Consider the following 17,366-nt stretch of genomic DNA (forward strand, 5'->3'; position numbering starts at 1 on the left):
CTATGGAGTTTCCAATGGAGGGGAGGCGGGATCTCCAAAGAAGAATTTTACTTACATATATTAAAGGTTGTTACAATAGCTGAAGTAAGCAACTGAAGTTGCACAGAATCTGGATATGTTAAGTAAGGAATTGCTATTCAAAACTGTGATCTTGAGATGTTATCTCTTAATTTTCCAGCAGTAAAAGTAGTACGGATTTTTTTCAATTACTGTCTTCATCCCTCTTCTTGGCTAGTCTATTATTTCTCCCAAGTCTGAACAGAGATGTTTTAATGCCCAATAGCATACACTGTGCAGCTCAGACACATAATGCAGAAGTAATTTATAACATGCAAGGGCCCAGTTCAGTAACTGCAGAGAACTTTCATGGAATCCAGTGGTTCTTTGAAGTGCTTTAAGCTTGTTTTAAAGGTTCTGATTCTTCTGTTATTACTTGCCACTGACTTCAATTACTGATTCCTTTTTGAAACATTAGCAGTAGTTAATAATAAATTGTTATTTTCATATTAAATTCAGCAATTCAGTTTTGCCATTGACTTCAGTTGGAGCAAGATCACCCTCCAAGAGGGAACTGGACTCAGACTCCAGTTGGGTTTAAGTTTAATTCTGCAAAACGTAATCATGAATGATGAGGTGATGCAAAAACCCAAATCACCCCAATATTATCCCATCCAAATTTTGAAGTCTCACCAGAAATGATCAAAAACAAATTAAACATATCCTGGGGGATATGTTATCAGGTAGAATTTTTTGCATGAAAAAATGCCACTTCAGGTTATTAAAAGTAGTCCCTGAATGGGATTGTTTAACTTTCACTTGTACAGTTCTAAGACTTGCTTTTAAAAGCATTGATTTCCTACAGAAGAAAGGGTCATGCTAGGATTATAAATATCAATGAATTTTTTTCCAGTTGTTTGCTGTTGTGATGATGAGGTGAATGTATGCCTTACTTTGGAAAAGAGAGAAGATAATTTCTTTTCCACTTCCAGAGGGTCATAATTCTTTCAGACATAGCACAAGCCCTCCATTCATAGGGAGTAACTAATTCAAAAAGCATATGACACAAAAGCTACTGTTGTTGCACTGACAGCCAACTACGCTGATTACATGCTTCATCTCAGATTTCTAACTAAATTCTCTGAATCCTTCAGTGTATTCAACAGTAATTGCTACAACTATTTTTCAGCCAGTACAATACAATCCAGGGATAGTAGAAAACAAACAGAAAGAAAAGAGATGGTTTCATGTACAGCAGGAGTTTAAGATTCATGCTGGAAGCAGATCAAGTTGAACTGAGACGCTATTAAAACCTACTCTGGAATCAAGGAGCCTTTGAAATAAATGAGGATTCCATGGGCTATATGGCCTAAGGTCAACATGTCAAATTCATTTAGGTTACTGAATTCAAGCTAAAATAATAGAATCACAGAAGTGGCATATGCGAAAGACCCACTAGGACATTTTCATTCATGTTCCTGCCAATGTGGGACTGTTTCATACAAAACAATATGTTTTCTATTAAGTTAAGTATCACTATTAATAAACTAAACATCATCTTCCTGTAACTTTGTTTCTCTCTAACAACTTTTATTTGTATCAGTTCTGTTTTTCATTTAAGGCCTGATTCAAAGCCCACAGAAGTCAACTGACGTCTTTCCATTAGGAACAATCGCTTTTGGATCAGGCCCAGCCAGTAAAGCTCAGACTGGTGAGAGCTGCACTTACACACGTAGTCCCTTTCATGACTGAATGTTACTGGTAACAATGAATGAAGTTAGCAAATTTGAAAGTTGCACATATGAGTATTCATGGAAATCCAAGGCCTGATTCTCCACTTGTTACACCAGAATTACACCCACAAAACATGATTTCAACGGACTTAGAGAATAAAACCAGCAGAGAACAGATGCAACAGAATGAAGAGTCAGGCCCCAAGTCTTTTAAATGTGCATGTTTATGTATTCACACAAAAAGTACTTCTGTGCTGATCAAACAGGGAGCAGAAACAATATCATATACTGTGTGAGAAAGATCCCTTACCTAAGAAACACAGCTCAAAGGATGAATCTTCTTGATCAATCCATATGTGAAACATTTAAAAACACTCAGTAAATGAATTAGAATAATTAATAAATTCTGAAATAACCGCAATCTACTCACAGCTATTTCTGAGAAGGAAAAAGAGGCTAAAAACAAGAATAAATTATTCATCACAAATTAGTCACTCGTTTCTACTGAGTAAGCAAATAGGACTAGAATCTGACATGTTATCTGCAAAGCATTTTTGGTGCCTTTGGAATAAAAGGTTCTGGATCAGTGCTATTACGTAGTCCTATGAAGATTTTAATGACCTGATCTAGCAGCTTCCAACAAAGTCTATTGTCTTCAGTAGGCTTTGGATCTGCACCATCACCTACAAATTCCTCCTTCAAGATTTTAGAAAAAGGAAACCACTGGAGAAGACAGACTTGCTAGCAGGCCTGCTGACAGGGGCGGTGTCAAAGGGGGCAACTGCCATGAGGACCGAGCAATTGAAAAGGGCCCGGCAGCAGCGGCACCACCCGGGAGCCCCAGGCCCTTTTAAATCACCCAAGTGGGCCACAGGGCTCCTAGGGATGAACAACCGCTCCAGGCCCAGCATTCTGGGGGCCCCTACGGGCCAGCGCAATTGGCCAGCACAGTCGGTCCTGGAAGTAATGGATTCATCACTTCTGACCTGGGCCCAGCTCCCCCTCAGCCCTGGGGCCCGGGAATTCCTGTTGGCAGGCCTGTTTGCCAGACACTGATATCTAATTGTCTAATCAGCTCTAATAGTTGACTCCATAGTAAAACAGCATTTGCAGTAATTTTGCATTAGTATTTATTTTGCTCTGCCCTAAAAAGCTTTTACTAGCAGTACTCCATGGGTTAAGTATGTCAACATGCAAGGAAAGAACTGATATATGTTTACGAAGATGTTTCTTGCTGGTACTACAAAGCTCGAGCTAACTCAAAATGTCCTCTTGGTTATTAAGCTGAGAGGGCCGGGCCCTTGTGGATAATCTATAGACCTGCATACACTCTTTGTATAGCATTTGTCTGGGTAAATTATCTTAGTTTGAAAAGCTAGTCTGAAAAATCTTTTCTTCAGCTTTTATAACTACCCAGTGAACAGTTAAACCATATGAAGAAGGCAGCAGTCCCACAGTATGAAAAACAGAATTGCATGCTTCCCTTAGCTTTCCCTGTAGCTATAATTCATGAAGTTCAGAGCAAGAACCAAGACAGCAAAGCTACTCAGTGGGAAGATCAGAGACACAATGGTGCTGGCAGCCTGCTCAAGTGTGCCTGATTTTTTTTAATCTTGATTGGTCTATATGAATCTGAGCACTTGTTTGTTAAGGCTATATCTAGACTGCAAGTGCATCTAACTTTTGAGAACATATCATGCTGCTTTTATCTGATGTGGTTAAAATAAACACAGCACACTTTTTTTCAAAACACAACTATGTTTGTGTCCACACTTACCATACTGCCCAACCATGTTTGTATCAGTGCATTCTGAGAAAATCTAAGCAGCTATCCCATGGTGCTTCAGTGGGGGATAGAGTGCCCTTATGACACATACACAGAGCAGGACCAGCTTTGCACAGGGCAAAGCCCTCCGGGATGTTGTATCACCCAGAGAGCAGGGAGGAAAGAAAAAAGCTTGAACTGGAGATACAGGCACTGCTGAGAAATCCTGTCTACACAGCAAGGTAACAGTGTTACAGCAAGACTTTCATGAGCTAGCCTAAGTTTCTAGCAAGGGTGACATGCTGTTAGCTGCTATGGTTACTAATTGTGTCTTACCCATGCTGTGTGTGGGGACACAAACCATGACAGTAACGGAGTACAGACTCAATTAAAAGTTAACATGGAAATGTTTTACAAGAGATCAGCCTAAATCAAAACTGTGAATCTGCATTTTCAGGAAAGTGCACACATAGAGCTTGGTCTAAACTTCAGAGGTCAGGCCTTTCATCATTTGGCTGAGACCTCAGTCCCAAAACTGAACATCAGAAAACACTGGATCGGGATAGAGGCTTCAGATGTCAAGGCCTTCTCTAGCTAAGTTCACAGAAATGAATATTAAAAATATCCGTTGTAATTCTAGCTGGCAGGTTTCAGGGGAAAATTTGTTCTTCAAATATCTTACTTTGTTGTTCAAGAGATTCAAGCATCAGTTATTTTCAAAACTTTACCTACTCTTATAAAATATGTTTTCAATTATGTTGCATAAAATAGCTCCACGATAGTTTCAATTAAAATTTTTCTGGGGTGACATTTTGCTCTTCCTGAAAGAATGCTACAAGAATAGAATCACAATAGGAAACATTGGCCAGATTTTTAAAGATATTTAGGTGCTTAAAGATGCAGATGCATTCCTAATGGGATTTTCACTTAGGCTCAGGCTGAACTAAAATCAGTGGGAGTTAGGCATTTAAATATTTTTGAGGATCTGGGTGCAAGGAAATTTCAAAATTCCCGCTAGATGCCTATCTTAATTTTTAATTCCTAAATAGTTTTGAAAATCTATCCCTAAATCCTTTCTTGTGCTGCCCTGGTGGGAGATGATTAGAGGGAGAATTCTTTTCTATGTAAGAAACAAGACAGGTCTCCATAATAGTCTAAAGGGGTCTAGGAAGTATATTTGGAGTTATAAATAGCTTCTGGCTATATATTTCTGTGCCCCTCTCTGAGCCATTCTGCCCAGAAGCTGCAGGATGGTTCTTGTACTGGTTGGTAGCCAGCTCTGCTCCCTGCACCAATCCCCACCTGGCTCTTTTGGGTCAGGGCAGGATTTTTCCCACTGAGCTTGATACCTGAATAGATCAGTCGAGCAGTGTTTGTAACTTTTAGTTTCTGAACTACTATTTGTTCATGCGACAAGAACATGTGACATGCTACAAAGGAAATTTGTGGTAACTGCATATGCTGTACTTTCACAAGAGCAAAAAGCAGACTTTGTAACAAATAATTGCAGCATTTAGTAAACTGGCATTTAACACAGTATAGCTTAATAGAGGAGAACATACGGAACTGAATTCAGAGCATTCTGAAATGACGCATCAAGTCCAAAAGAGAAATATCCAATTATATGGCTCAAGATTAGATCAGAGAGAAATATGTGCCCTATATTGAACTCGCAAACTGTATAATAAAATTCCTAGGGAATTGCTGGAAACCCTATCAGTTAAAATACATAAAATTAGGCTGGGAAAAGCTTGTGATATGGCCACTCACCTTTCCATCAGGCAGAAAGTCAGACACTTTGTCAGACTACTGAAGCTCACTAATACGGGGAGGAAAGACAAAGAGCCCAATTCCACATGCCTTGCGGATCCAATATTCCCATTGAATTCAACAGGAGTTTTGAGTGTACAAGGAATTCAGAAATATTCCCTAAATGAGGGAATTTACTTCCAGAGTAGAGCAATGGCAGACATGGAGAGTTATTTTTTTTGCAAGTTATTCTGTTTATTTGCATTGAAGAGGAAACAGAGAGCTGGACAATTGACTTCATTCTTCAGAGTCCCATGGTGATCGTAAGTGATAAAATAATGCAATAAAGCTATTTGAGGATGTCTTTCTACTAAAGCGTACTTATTTTAGTTAGTCATAAATGTCTGTGGCCACTCATTTATTACACTGGAAATTAGGGTCACTGAAATTATTGAACAACTGTATTCTGCTCTTCTCTTCCAAATTTTGTAACCCAAGCAAACACAGATTCCCTTTCTTCCTGCCAAGTATTAATTGAAGCCTAATATCAAATATTCACTGCAAGCATAGTACACAAACCTGATGCTCTGAGAAATCTCTCTTGAACTGGCAAACACACAAAGCTACTTACAGTAACAAAGGGATGACAGATATTGAAAAGAACCTTTCTGATTACATTTCCAGTCTTTATCACTGGCCATCTGGTCTGCTTAGAATTGCTTTACTGCATGTAAAACTGGCATTGGAAGGGTTTATTTCCTGTGCACTCCATTGTCTAAGGCAGTGTTTCCCAAACTTGAGATGCCGCTTGCATAGGGAAAGCCCCTGGCGGGCTGGGCCAGTTTGTTTATCTGCCACATCCACAGCTCCCACTGGCCACAGTTCGTTGCTCCAGGCCAATGGGAGCTGCACTTTTTAACAACAGAGATTCAAAGAGTCAGACATTACTGACTGTTCAATAAATTACATGACAGAACTCCAGGCTCACACTTTGCTTATGGAAGGATCTTGTAGACCTGACACAGACATCAAAATGACATCAGTCACATGATAAAGGGCAAGAAATCAATTATAGGAGGCTTTCTGTCCACCCCATCAGTATGCTGTATGCCTGCAAGTTCAATGTGCATGGCTTAATCAATTAAGTGGGCTTTATTTATACATTGTATTTTTCTCCATTCAATATGCTGGATAATTGTTCTGCTATAGGTATAATTAAATCCAATTTATTCTGACTATAAGAGCTTTTACTGATTTCTGCCCAATTCATGCTGTTTGTTGTGCTAAACGTACCAGAGCATCAGGTCTGAATGTCTGTGCATTTTGTCCTTTATTCTGTTTGGCTTTCATTTTGCTACATTACAGGGCTGAATCGGGCCTCATACTAGGAGAGTGAGAAAATAGCAAAAGGAGCATTTTTGCCTTCTTAGTTCACTTGTTCACAAGGAGGAATAATCTGGCTTCTAGCACTGGGAGGAGTGACCCCAGAAGGGACACAGATTCTCCTCCCCCTGTTAACTGGGGTGGCTGCACTGGGGATGAGGGGGAATGTTAGCTAGATCTGTTACACAGATGTGATAAAGGGTATTTCCCAGCACAGTCCACCCATCACTCAGCAGGAATTATGCCTTTGAAAGACACATTACTGACAGCCAACTTAAGTGGCGTGGCTGATTTCCTCCAACTCAGCTACCTCCAAGTGTACTGTAACTTATTCTGTTCCTGTGTGCTTTGGCATATATTTAGAGGTAGTAATTTGGAAGAGAATAAATAAAAAAGCCAATAAAATATAGCAGCATTGCAATGTCAAATTCAAAAAGTAGCCTTGCATTTCAGAACAATTCTGCTCACATTCGGTGCAGGGTCAATGCTGGTGGTAAACTACAGAGCAGGACCCCCCAGATGAGAAGTTCTCCAGGGTAAGAGGTTGCATTGGTTTAAAGAATCCACAACCTCAGTTGTCCTACACAAGGCATAGCATAGGAGAGGGGTGGGGATTAGGGCTTCTTGGGGTTGTGCTGATTCCAAGCATCATCTCAGCATCTTTCACAGGTGAGGCTCTAACCATAAATCAAAGCTTCCCCATTCAGAGGAGAAGGTAGCAATATCATTGTCTACTTTTGGGTCAACCCACTCCTCCCACTCTGGGCACAAATAGACTTATTGGTTCAAGCAGCCATAATTTACACCTCCCTGTTCCACTACTAGTGAATCTGACCAGCTGTTTGCAAAGGATTGTGTTGTTGGAACTTTTCCCTAGACCTTTTGTGAGTTATAGGTTGTATTTTGATCTGCAATCAGCCAACTCATCTAAAATACCATAAAATTGGTGTTTAAATGCACAATAGGAACCATGCTCTTTCATCATTCATGATATAGTTGTATCAGCTTTTGTTCATCATTTTAGCCATGGGGTTAGTCTAAAGGATCTAATCCAGCAGTTTCCATTGAAGTCCATTGTCTGCAGTGAGCTCTGGATCTGGCCCATCACTCACAAAAGCCTTAATCAAGCGTTTAGAAAAAGGAAACCATTGGAAAACACAGACTGTTCATGCAACAGATGCACTTCCCAGTACCTATTCCTCCATCAGAGAGAGAAGGACAGCAGTTTTCAGCAGTAGCCAGTGCTACTTGTCAGCCAGCTGTTAACAGGTGTGTGCTACTTCAAAGCTGTAAATATTCTACCATTGGCATATAATTAGTCTGCAGTATAGCTGCCCTGAGTCAACACCAGTGTGGTGATTTATTGTAGTATTTACTTATCTAGGAAATGTAATATTTGTTTGTGAAGAAATTCATCTAATTTTACCTTACTTGGTGTCAGAGTGGTTGTGTTTGCTCTGGAACAAAAGAGAATAACCACCTACGGTTTCCCAAATGTTGGCAGGCACCAAGATTTCCAAATACATAAAGGGTCATTCTCAGGACTGGTACATGTTGCTTTGTGCCCACCATCCTTCCATCCTTGTGAAAACTCATGGGTGTTGACTGTACAAGATTTCTGCCACCTGTATATTTCAGTGCCTTGCCTGCTTACCAGAATGGATGGACAGAATATTGCCCACACGCCCATTGGCAAACCACCTCAGCACTTGGGGTTAGTCCTAACCCAGTCTCTGGAGCTTTAACAATATTGCAGCTTTTTTTTTTCCTGGCAGTGTATCAGGAGAATTTTATTATGTTTATGGGTAAATTCAATTTAGTGTCTTTCCACTATGACAGTCACAGTGTCTTTTGCCTCTGCTGGTGACTATTCATAGATTATAAGGACAGAAAGAATCACTGTGATCAGTTCATCTGACTTCCTGTAAAACATAGGGCCCAGGACTTCACTGAATTAATTCCTAGAACTAGAACATACCTTTGAGAATCCAGCCTTGACTTAAAAATAGTTTGTTATAGAAAACTCCACCACAACAATTCCGCCTTTGGTAAGGCGTTCCAATGGTTTATTATGCTCACTGTTAAAAAAATTGCACCTGATTTTCATTCAGAATTTGCCTGACTTCAACTTTCAGCCATTGGATCATATTCTACCTTTCTCTGCTAGACTGAAGAGCTGACTATCAAATGTCTGTTCTCTATGTAGATACGTATTAATAAAGATCAAATCACTCCTTAACCTTTTATTTGTTACAATAAACAGATTGAGCTCAGAGTCTTTCACTGTAGAACGTGTTTTCCAATTCTTTAATCATTCTTGTGGCTTTTATGACCCCTCTTCAATTTACCAACATCCTTCTTGAACTGTGGACACCAGGACTGGATACAGTACTCCTGTAGTGATCTCCACAGTTCCAAATACAGAGATCAAATATAATCTTTCCATTCTTACTCAAGACTGTGTCAGCCAAATACAGCTTGTGATGCTTTTGTATATTATTCCATTTCTTCATAAATTAATACAGTAACCACAGAGTCGTGATATTAAATTCTGAAATTGTAAAACAACCCTACTATTGGCCTCAAAAACTGTTACCACAAAGATACTTAGCTTCTTGGCATTCCCTTAAGCACCATCAACCTGCTCAAAAAGAAGGTGACTATTATTGTCATTTTAGACTATTTCCTGTACCCAAGAAGAAAAGATCACTCAACCTGGAAAGTTAAATTGGGGGAGATTTGAAAAAAAAAAAAAGTATCCAAGCTGCATAAACCTTCCAGATACATTTAAAAATAATTCTGCACTGCTTGCAAGAAGCAGTGAAACGTATTTTACAATGAAAAAAGACTTTACATGCTTCTAGCTCTTGCTGTCACCTGCTTTTGAGTTCAACTGCTAAATATAATAGTCAAATCCTTTACTCTGTTAAACACCCTCCTGTATGATAAGGGTACCTCCAAAGTAGGGTATTAGTCTGACACTCTTACACACTTGGAGAAATAACCTACTCCTTGTACAATCTCACTGGAATCACAGATGACCAACATAACACATCTGTGACTGCATGAATTCTCTGGTGCCCATTTCCTTCCTGACCTTATTCAGCAAGAAAGACCAAACCAGCGGCAGAATCCAACACAATACTCTTCCCCCAACTGTCTCACTCTACCCTAGGTACAATTTTTATTGCTCATCCTCTAAACCCCCTGAGCAGGGTTATCACCATATGTGACTTATCTAACCCTTAGAACAAAGTAACATGAGCCCAGTTTTTATCCTGGGTATTGCACTGTCATTCTTAATCATATTACTCCAGGAAATATCACCCCTGAAAATGGTGCTTCCTCTAGTGAAGTCATATGATTGTCGCTCATCAGTTGTACTCTGCAGTGATATGACTCTGGAAAGGGCTTTCTGTATGTGGCACCATTTTCTGACTAGACATAAACAAATTACAGCTTCCTAGCAGTTTGCACCCCTGCCAGGGAGAATCAGGTTTTTATGGGATACATACGTATAGCCAGGCAGCTTAAGCATCATAAAACTTGTTCATTTCTCCAAGTGCAGGAGCAAGCCATGCAAGAGCTACTAGTTAACCTCAGAGTGCAAGTAGGGTGGCATTCAACATGGTGTTACTGCACATGTAGTGTCAGGTTCCTCCACTGATGATCTGTCAGTGAGACCAACCTTGCTATGCATCTATGTAGCACCACAGCCACAACAAACAAATCTTCCTGTCAAAAGTCCCCTCTGCATGGATTCAGAATCAGATTCTTGTACAACAAGGCGTTTGATTGACAGCCTGGCCAAGGAATACTGGACAGAATGCTGGTTTGAAGATGAAAACAGCTTTTGACTGAGGCTTTTAATCTCTCTTTACCAGTTGCTGGGCAGCATGTTACTTCTGCTTGTGATTTATTTCCTTCATATGTCCAAACAAAAGAGGAAATGCCAAACTGCAGTGGGCTACTTTTAACTATCATTCCAAGCGAGGTGCTATGGTTTATTATGTCAACTCTCATTCTTCCCAGGGTGAGTTATTTATTTTTACTACCAGAAAGACATGAAACCATAGGAAAAACTATAAGCTTCTTTGATGCAGCCTAAAAGGGAAGGGACATGGGGTAAAACTCACCTCCAGTATTGCTCCATCCACTCTACATGTTACAGCACAGAAGCTGCAAGGGAACATAACACTGAAGGGGCTAATGCAACATTAAATCCTATTTCCACGTATCCCTTTGTAAACATGGTGCAATTCCACTAATGTCAGAGGAGTTTCTCCAAATTTACACTGGTGTAAGTGAGACTAGAATTTGGCCCTAAGAGCTAGATTTACACATCTGGAACAGGTTGGCTGGATTCTCCTGTTGGCCTATCCTGCTGGCAGGTCTTGGGTCCAGGCAGGGAGCTGCTGGTTAATTACTAGTAACTCATTGGGCTGGTGTGGCTGATTAGATTCCACCCCCTATAGAAAGGGAAGTGGGAATAGTCCTCTGACCAAGAGAGATCCCAAGGGAAGGAACACAGCCAAGCCTAGGGAGAAGTCTTCGGCTTGGCTCTTGTTTGGTAATTTTGAAAATAACTTTATATTAATAACACCAGAACACAGGAGGGTTAGCATTTTGACTTTAGCATAAGCATGTTTTTTTTTGTTAGGAGTTGTATGGGGAGTTCACCATGTTACACTAAAGAAAGCCAGGAAACGTACACCTGTAGTAACAGCTCTAAAGAGAGCTCATAGAATCATAGAAATGTAGAGCTGGTTGGGACGTAAAGAGTTAACCTAATCCTTTCTCCTGCACTGAGGCAGTCTTAAATATACATGACCATCCCTAACACATGTTTGTCCAACCTGTTCTTAAAACCCTCCAATGATGGAGATTCCACAATCTTCCTAAGTAACCTGTCACAGTGCTTAAATCATACCAATAACAGGGTGTGATGCTGCATTTTACATGATGTTTGCTGCTTCATGGGCTATACCTGGAACCATTTAGAACGAATGGCCCAGGATAGAGGACTTTGGAGATCTGTTGTTGGTGGCCCATATCCCAATTGGGGTGACGGGCATGAGTGAGTGAGTGAGAGCTGCTTCCCACCCTTAAGCCCAGTGGAGTAAATTAAGGATGAAGTGGCAGCAAGGAAATTAATTTATAATTATCATGATTGTTTAAATTTAATTTTATAAACTCTTGTTATTTCTATAATCTGGATAGCCCTTGCTATGTAGAAAGTTTTGTAGGTACCGCTGTAAAAATGTCATCTTAGAATAGTTTCTTTTTCCTGTATGGAAATAAAATATTTATTATAAACTGCATTCTGAGTCTTCAGAGCATACAACACGGACATATAATGGCATCAAATTGGAAACAACTAAGGATTTGTAGCAGTTTCCGAACTGCTGCACTTCAGCCTAGGATCATCAACAGATAAAAATTGCTGTGTATATAATATCCCCTCAGTCGTATCGCTTGCTAATAAAAGTCTTTGTGGTTGGAAATATAATAATCTAAACTGTATAATAAAGTTATGTTAACCAGTGAAGGAAAAAGTTGTTCCCATAATTTTGGTCTATGTGTTGCATAAAGTCAGTTTACAACTCAGTGCTTATAAATCCAACCTAGTTTTTTTTTAAAAATTGATCCCAAACATACACTCTGGCCTAGGGGCACAATAATGTACTTTTGCTATATGACAGGGAATCTTGGTGTGGGAACAGTGATCAGCTCCTGGGCTGTGCGATAATACAGACTGAAGCACATTACAGTCATGATGTTTTTAGCATCTGGGGAAAAGCACAATGAATGTCCTCTACTACATAAGTTTTGCAGCCCCCAATTTATAACATAATATGTTCCAGCATGGGGAAGTCACACTGTAATTCACATAACATTAGTGTTGAACATTATGCTGTAGACGTGGTGCTATATTTTTAATATGCTCTCAGCACGGGTCCCTTATTAGTACATCTCTGTATATTTACAATACTTGAAACAAGCATGCAGTTATCTAAATCTGTATAGGTGTAATTTTTCAATATGCTGAACCAAGCTGATTGCAACCAGATGTAAGGAACCAGCATCTGGGGATGTATTGCAAACACTACAAGTTACTAGACTGTGACATATCATGTACTATATGCCTGCACTGCTCACCATATATGAGCTAGTTTGTGGGCCTGCCAGAAGCTCTGTTTATGGGGCGGTGAGAAGCTACACTGTTCTAGGAGCAGCCAATGGAAAGAACTGTGCCTCAATTCCCACTATACTCCAGCAGATAGTAATTTGCTACTGAGCTACTGCCTCTCATTATGTGATGGATCATCTGTGCTAGAACATTAGGAGTGGAGTCAAAGCTCCCCCATCTACCTCCTTGGAATGTGCACACAGCTCTCACTTATCCCTGTGTGTGCTCAGAGCCATTGACACTAGACAAGAATGTAAGGATGGGGAGCAGTCTTATTCCCTTTTACAGCCCTTTGTTCCCTCACAGTCCAGCCCATAACACTGAAACAAAAGTAAAAATTCTAGGATACGGAATACTGCAAGGAAACATCACTGTGAAACTGTAAAGATATGGATAAATGTCAACCTGTACAGATGAGCCATCTTCATGACTCAACTTTGTGTTCATGAAGTAGTGCTGCAAAAGTACTAACTATGCATTATTTGCAATTTTTTCAAAACTCAACAAGTAAATTAATCAACTCTTGCTCAAGTCAAGCATATTTCATTTGACTATACCTAATTAAATAAAACACGATTTAGAATTTGTAGTCACCTTCCCCTGCCCCAGTCAGAGGCTGGAGTCCAATAATGCTGGAAACCTGTGACACAAATCTTACATACAGTTCTCAATTCTGTCATCTTCTCTCACCTTGAGCAGTCCCTTAATTCATCCAGATTGTCTGTAGAGTGAGTGGGACTGCTTGTGGAGTGAGGTAGTGCTCAAGGTAAGAAAGAGTCACAGAATCAGAGCCTTAGTGTTTAAAAGGGATGACATCAAAAAGTTCAAGCCAGGTGTTTTCTACAAAAGTGCTGTTCCCTCCAGCTAAAACCAGGTGCACGATCCATCAGAAATAGCAATGCTAACACATAGATGAAGATAACATTGCCAAAGATGAGTGGTATTTGAATGAACTTACAAGAAGAGTGGATACTGGGAAAACTCTTTCTGCCTTCGGACACCAGATCTGGATCACCTGTGCAGTGCATTTCAGAGTTCATTACTCCATCTGGAAAGCAGCGGTAAAAGAAATCGGGACGAGGTCTACAAAAAACACCATGGACATTTGAAATATAAGAGCTGTAGTTATAAATGAACCTCAAAGTGATTATTAAATTTACTATCACATAGAGAGAGTTCACTTCCTTTTTTTTTTTGTTCTGCATGTGGTAGCAATAGATATGTTCTTTATTCCTTCATTCCTGCTAAACTTTTGCACACATGCTGTCTGTAGGAAAACTTCCAGCAGAGTGTGCTAGCAGCAGTTGAATGGTGGCTTCTCTGCATTTGCACAGGCTCATTCCTGATGGACATATACAGGCTCGATCCAGAAAGGGAATATGCAGGGCTACTCATTGCATATCCCATAACTCAGCCAACCTGCACACCAGGCTCAGTGATCAAGTAGGCTATCCAAAAGAGCAATAACGACCACACATGTTCCACAGGGTTGCACAGGGCTTGTTGACTCTGCTCAGTAACACCCTTACCTGTTACTATAAGAGGGAGGTATGGCCTGCTGGTTAGACTAAAGAACTGGGATCAAAGAACTAGAGTTCTAATCCCAACTCAATGGGAGTCAGGCACCTAAATACCTATGAGGATCTGGGTTTGACTCCTGGGACAAGTTAATTAAGTTCTCTGCTTCCTATGTGTAGAATGGAGCTAGTGATACTTACCCACCTCCCAGGGCTCTTGCGAGGATCGGTTAGTTATGTTTGATAAAAACACTTTTAAAGTGAAAAGTGCTAAGTATTATGACTGCCAACAGAGCAGTGTTGGGGTGGGAGCAGGGTGTGTGTCAAAATATACGCAGAGATACTCTGCATGCTGCACTCCTGAAACAATAAGAGACAGCCCTTTCAGGAGTCCGTTGGTTACCACACTCCTGGGCTTGGTAATCCTGACGAATGCTGCTGCTGATGGAAGATCTCATGGACAGTAGCATGCATTATATAAAATGCAGAACCATGAATTGATTTCAATGTAGTTGTACTAGTGGGAGTTGGCAGCTAAACCCCTGCACACTGTGACTGTTCCCCTTATGTATCACCAGTGAAATGTATAGATTACAATTTACACTTTGTCTTGCTTGTCTGGATTTTCGAACTAGCCTACCTGCCACACAGACTCCAGAAGTTCACAGCAAAGAATCCTGCAACAGTCAGATGTCACATAAAGAAGATATGTGCCATATTTTCCAAGGGTGAGGACAGGGTAACAGGAATCTCTGCTAATCCAATGTGTTCTGGAGCCTTGCTTAGTCTTTATATTAAAATGGATTATAGACAGAGAATCTTAATTTGACAGTTTAAGCCATCACTTAGAACATGACATGACTTACCTCCCCACTATTAACTTAATAGTATTTGTGCAGACTCCATTCAGAGCGAGAGCCAAGGAAACAGCTAAAAAACAAAATGAACAAAGAGAACAACAACAACCTAGGTAACAAGTTATAAATTCTAGTGTTACAGCGTTTGATTTATGAACTGAAACTTTTCACAGATTGAAATTGGATTCTTCAGTATAGCTGAAAGATTTTAATAACCCCACTGTTTCTTTTCTTATTTTGGCTGAGAGTAAACTTCAGAACAGGGTAATAATCCTGCTCTGATTCTGTTGTGCCAAAGGGAAAAAAGGAACAATACATTTTGCAAAAAAATAATGAAAAACATTGCTGTTTTCCAAACAGCTATAGTACTGACATAAACAATAATAATTAATAATAAATGAGGAACTTTTTAATTAAATGTCATTCCACTATAGTATGAAAATATCCTACTTTTTAACTGTATTTAAGCAAAAGTTCAGGCCCTTTGTGAACACTAGTGATCTAACTCTCACGAAAGCCTTTTCATTGACTCCATCAGGCTCATCCATTCCTTTCTGTTTGGATTTAAACTGCTGTAATGCTGCAGTCTATGTTATAGCTACATGGTATAATGCAAGAACCATTGCACTGTATTTCTTCTTGTCAAGCTTATCAGGAAGATCTCTTATTTTTGGCGAACAGTCAAAGCAATGTTTCTTACGATTATGACACCTACATCAGGCTATTATGGAAAGAGTGGAATGGAAAGGAAGGACTCAAAGGCCAACCCCATATAGATGTGAGTAAAGCTAGAAGAAGATGATATCAGGCTATTGTCTCGTTGTATCAATGTCTTAATTGTTGTACTCTAGTACTTCATTGGCACTTACCATTCTGTATCCACAAAATCCTTGCCTGATGGCTCTGTACATCATAAGATTTGTCTATTTTTTCCTTTTTTTAAAGTCAAATACTAGGCCTTTCAGAGAGAAGGGAGGGAAAGGTGTTTTTCCAGCCATTTACAAAGCTTCTGGCAGAAATAAAGGAACAAATTGATACCAACGACAGCAGTACTGCTCAACACGGTCCCCTACCTTCTACTTTCAACATCTCTGGTCATTTGCTATCTCTTACTCTCTCAGTTTTTTATGATGATTGCATGTGCTCAATAGAAATTTTCTATAAGACCAAATACCTTTGACCAGTAGCATCATAGCACTGTATTTCCCTTTTAAGAGAATGGTAATAATATGTGAGAAACATATATATGAGACTTCCTGACTTACACGGTCTGATTATCCACACAGCCTTCCATCTTGTATTGCCATTTATGTCTATGCAAAGTCACTGGAATCTATAAAATGCTACCATTGGTGTGAGTGGGTGGAGAACTAAGACCTGCATTCAGTTAACATGTATGTTAATGGCTACACAAGGGGCAAAGACGTGGAGAATCAGAACCAGCATTTCCTTCCTCTCCATTCAAACATTTTTCCATGCAGAATCAAAGAGTTCCAAAAGAAAATAACAGCTATAGAATAAAAGTTTCTTATTTTTTGTGGGCAGAATGCACTGGGCCAGATCCTTATCTGGTGTAAATCATCATAGCATCATCAAAGTCAGTGGATCTAGACCAGCTGAAGATTGTGTCCATTTTGAGTCTGAATTATCTTTTCAAATATGACCAGCCCACAAAAGGTCTGAATTTATGCAAATATTGAACATTGGGCTATTTTGTAAAACATTAAAATTGTGGTGTCTCGAGTCAGTGGGAGCCTTTTTTGGAGGATTTTTTTTTATTATTATCTGGGCATTATGGGGCTAATGGTAATGGCAGTCCAAAATTGGGAGGAGTGGGAATAGAGAATACCAATCTAAAGTATCCCTGAGTCATGGAGGGAGAAGAAACCATGGAGACAGATCCAGAGCTCCTCTGCTTTTGAAATGAGAGAGACAGAATGAAAACCAGCACCATGACTCTATGTTTCTATATGTATAAATGCATGCTCCCCCTGCCTACTAAATACATTTCCCATCAATAAAACATCGTTCTTGATAAATTTAACAACAAACTGCCAAGTAGTGGCAGCATCAAAAAACAATCTCTAAGATCTTTTCTCAAGCTGATAGAACACCAGAATAGATGAACAAACTCAAAGAGAATTGCACTCTTCCAAAAATTGATTTTAGCACTAA

At 39.7% G+C, this 17,366-nt stretch overlaps 1 protein-coding gene across 4 annotated transcripts in view; it reads right to left on the reverse strand.

Annotated features, from left to right (window-relative positions):
• Nucleotides 1-17,366, reverse strand: part of PLPP4 (phospholipid phosphatase 4) — a 104,365-nt gene that overhangs the window by 39,741 nt on the left and 47,258 nt on the right. For 3 of the 4 annotated variants that reach the window (XM_050959057.1, XM_050959056.1, XM_050959058.1), the window contains exons 4-5: nt 15,201-15,264; nt 13,776-13,900 (exon numbers count right to left, since the gene is read on the reverse strand). In XM_050959057.1, the coding sequence (XP_050815014.1) occupies nt 13,776-13,900; nt 15,201-15,264 (189 nt within the window). The remainder of the gene's footprint in view (nt 1-13,775; nt 13,901-15,200; nt 15,265-17,366) is intronic. The other variant, XM_050959059.1, reaches the window with a different exon arrangement.

This window comes from Gopherus flavomarginatus, chromosome 6, assembly GCF_025201925.1.
Source record: "Gopherus flavomarginatus isolate rGopFla2 chromosome 6, rGopFla2.mat.asm, whole genome shotgun sequence".
NCBI lineage: Eukaryota > Metazoa > Chordata > Testudines > Testudinidae > Gopherus > Gopherus flavomarginatus.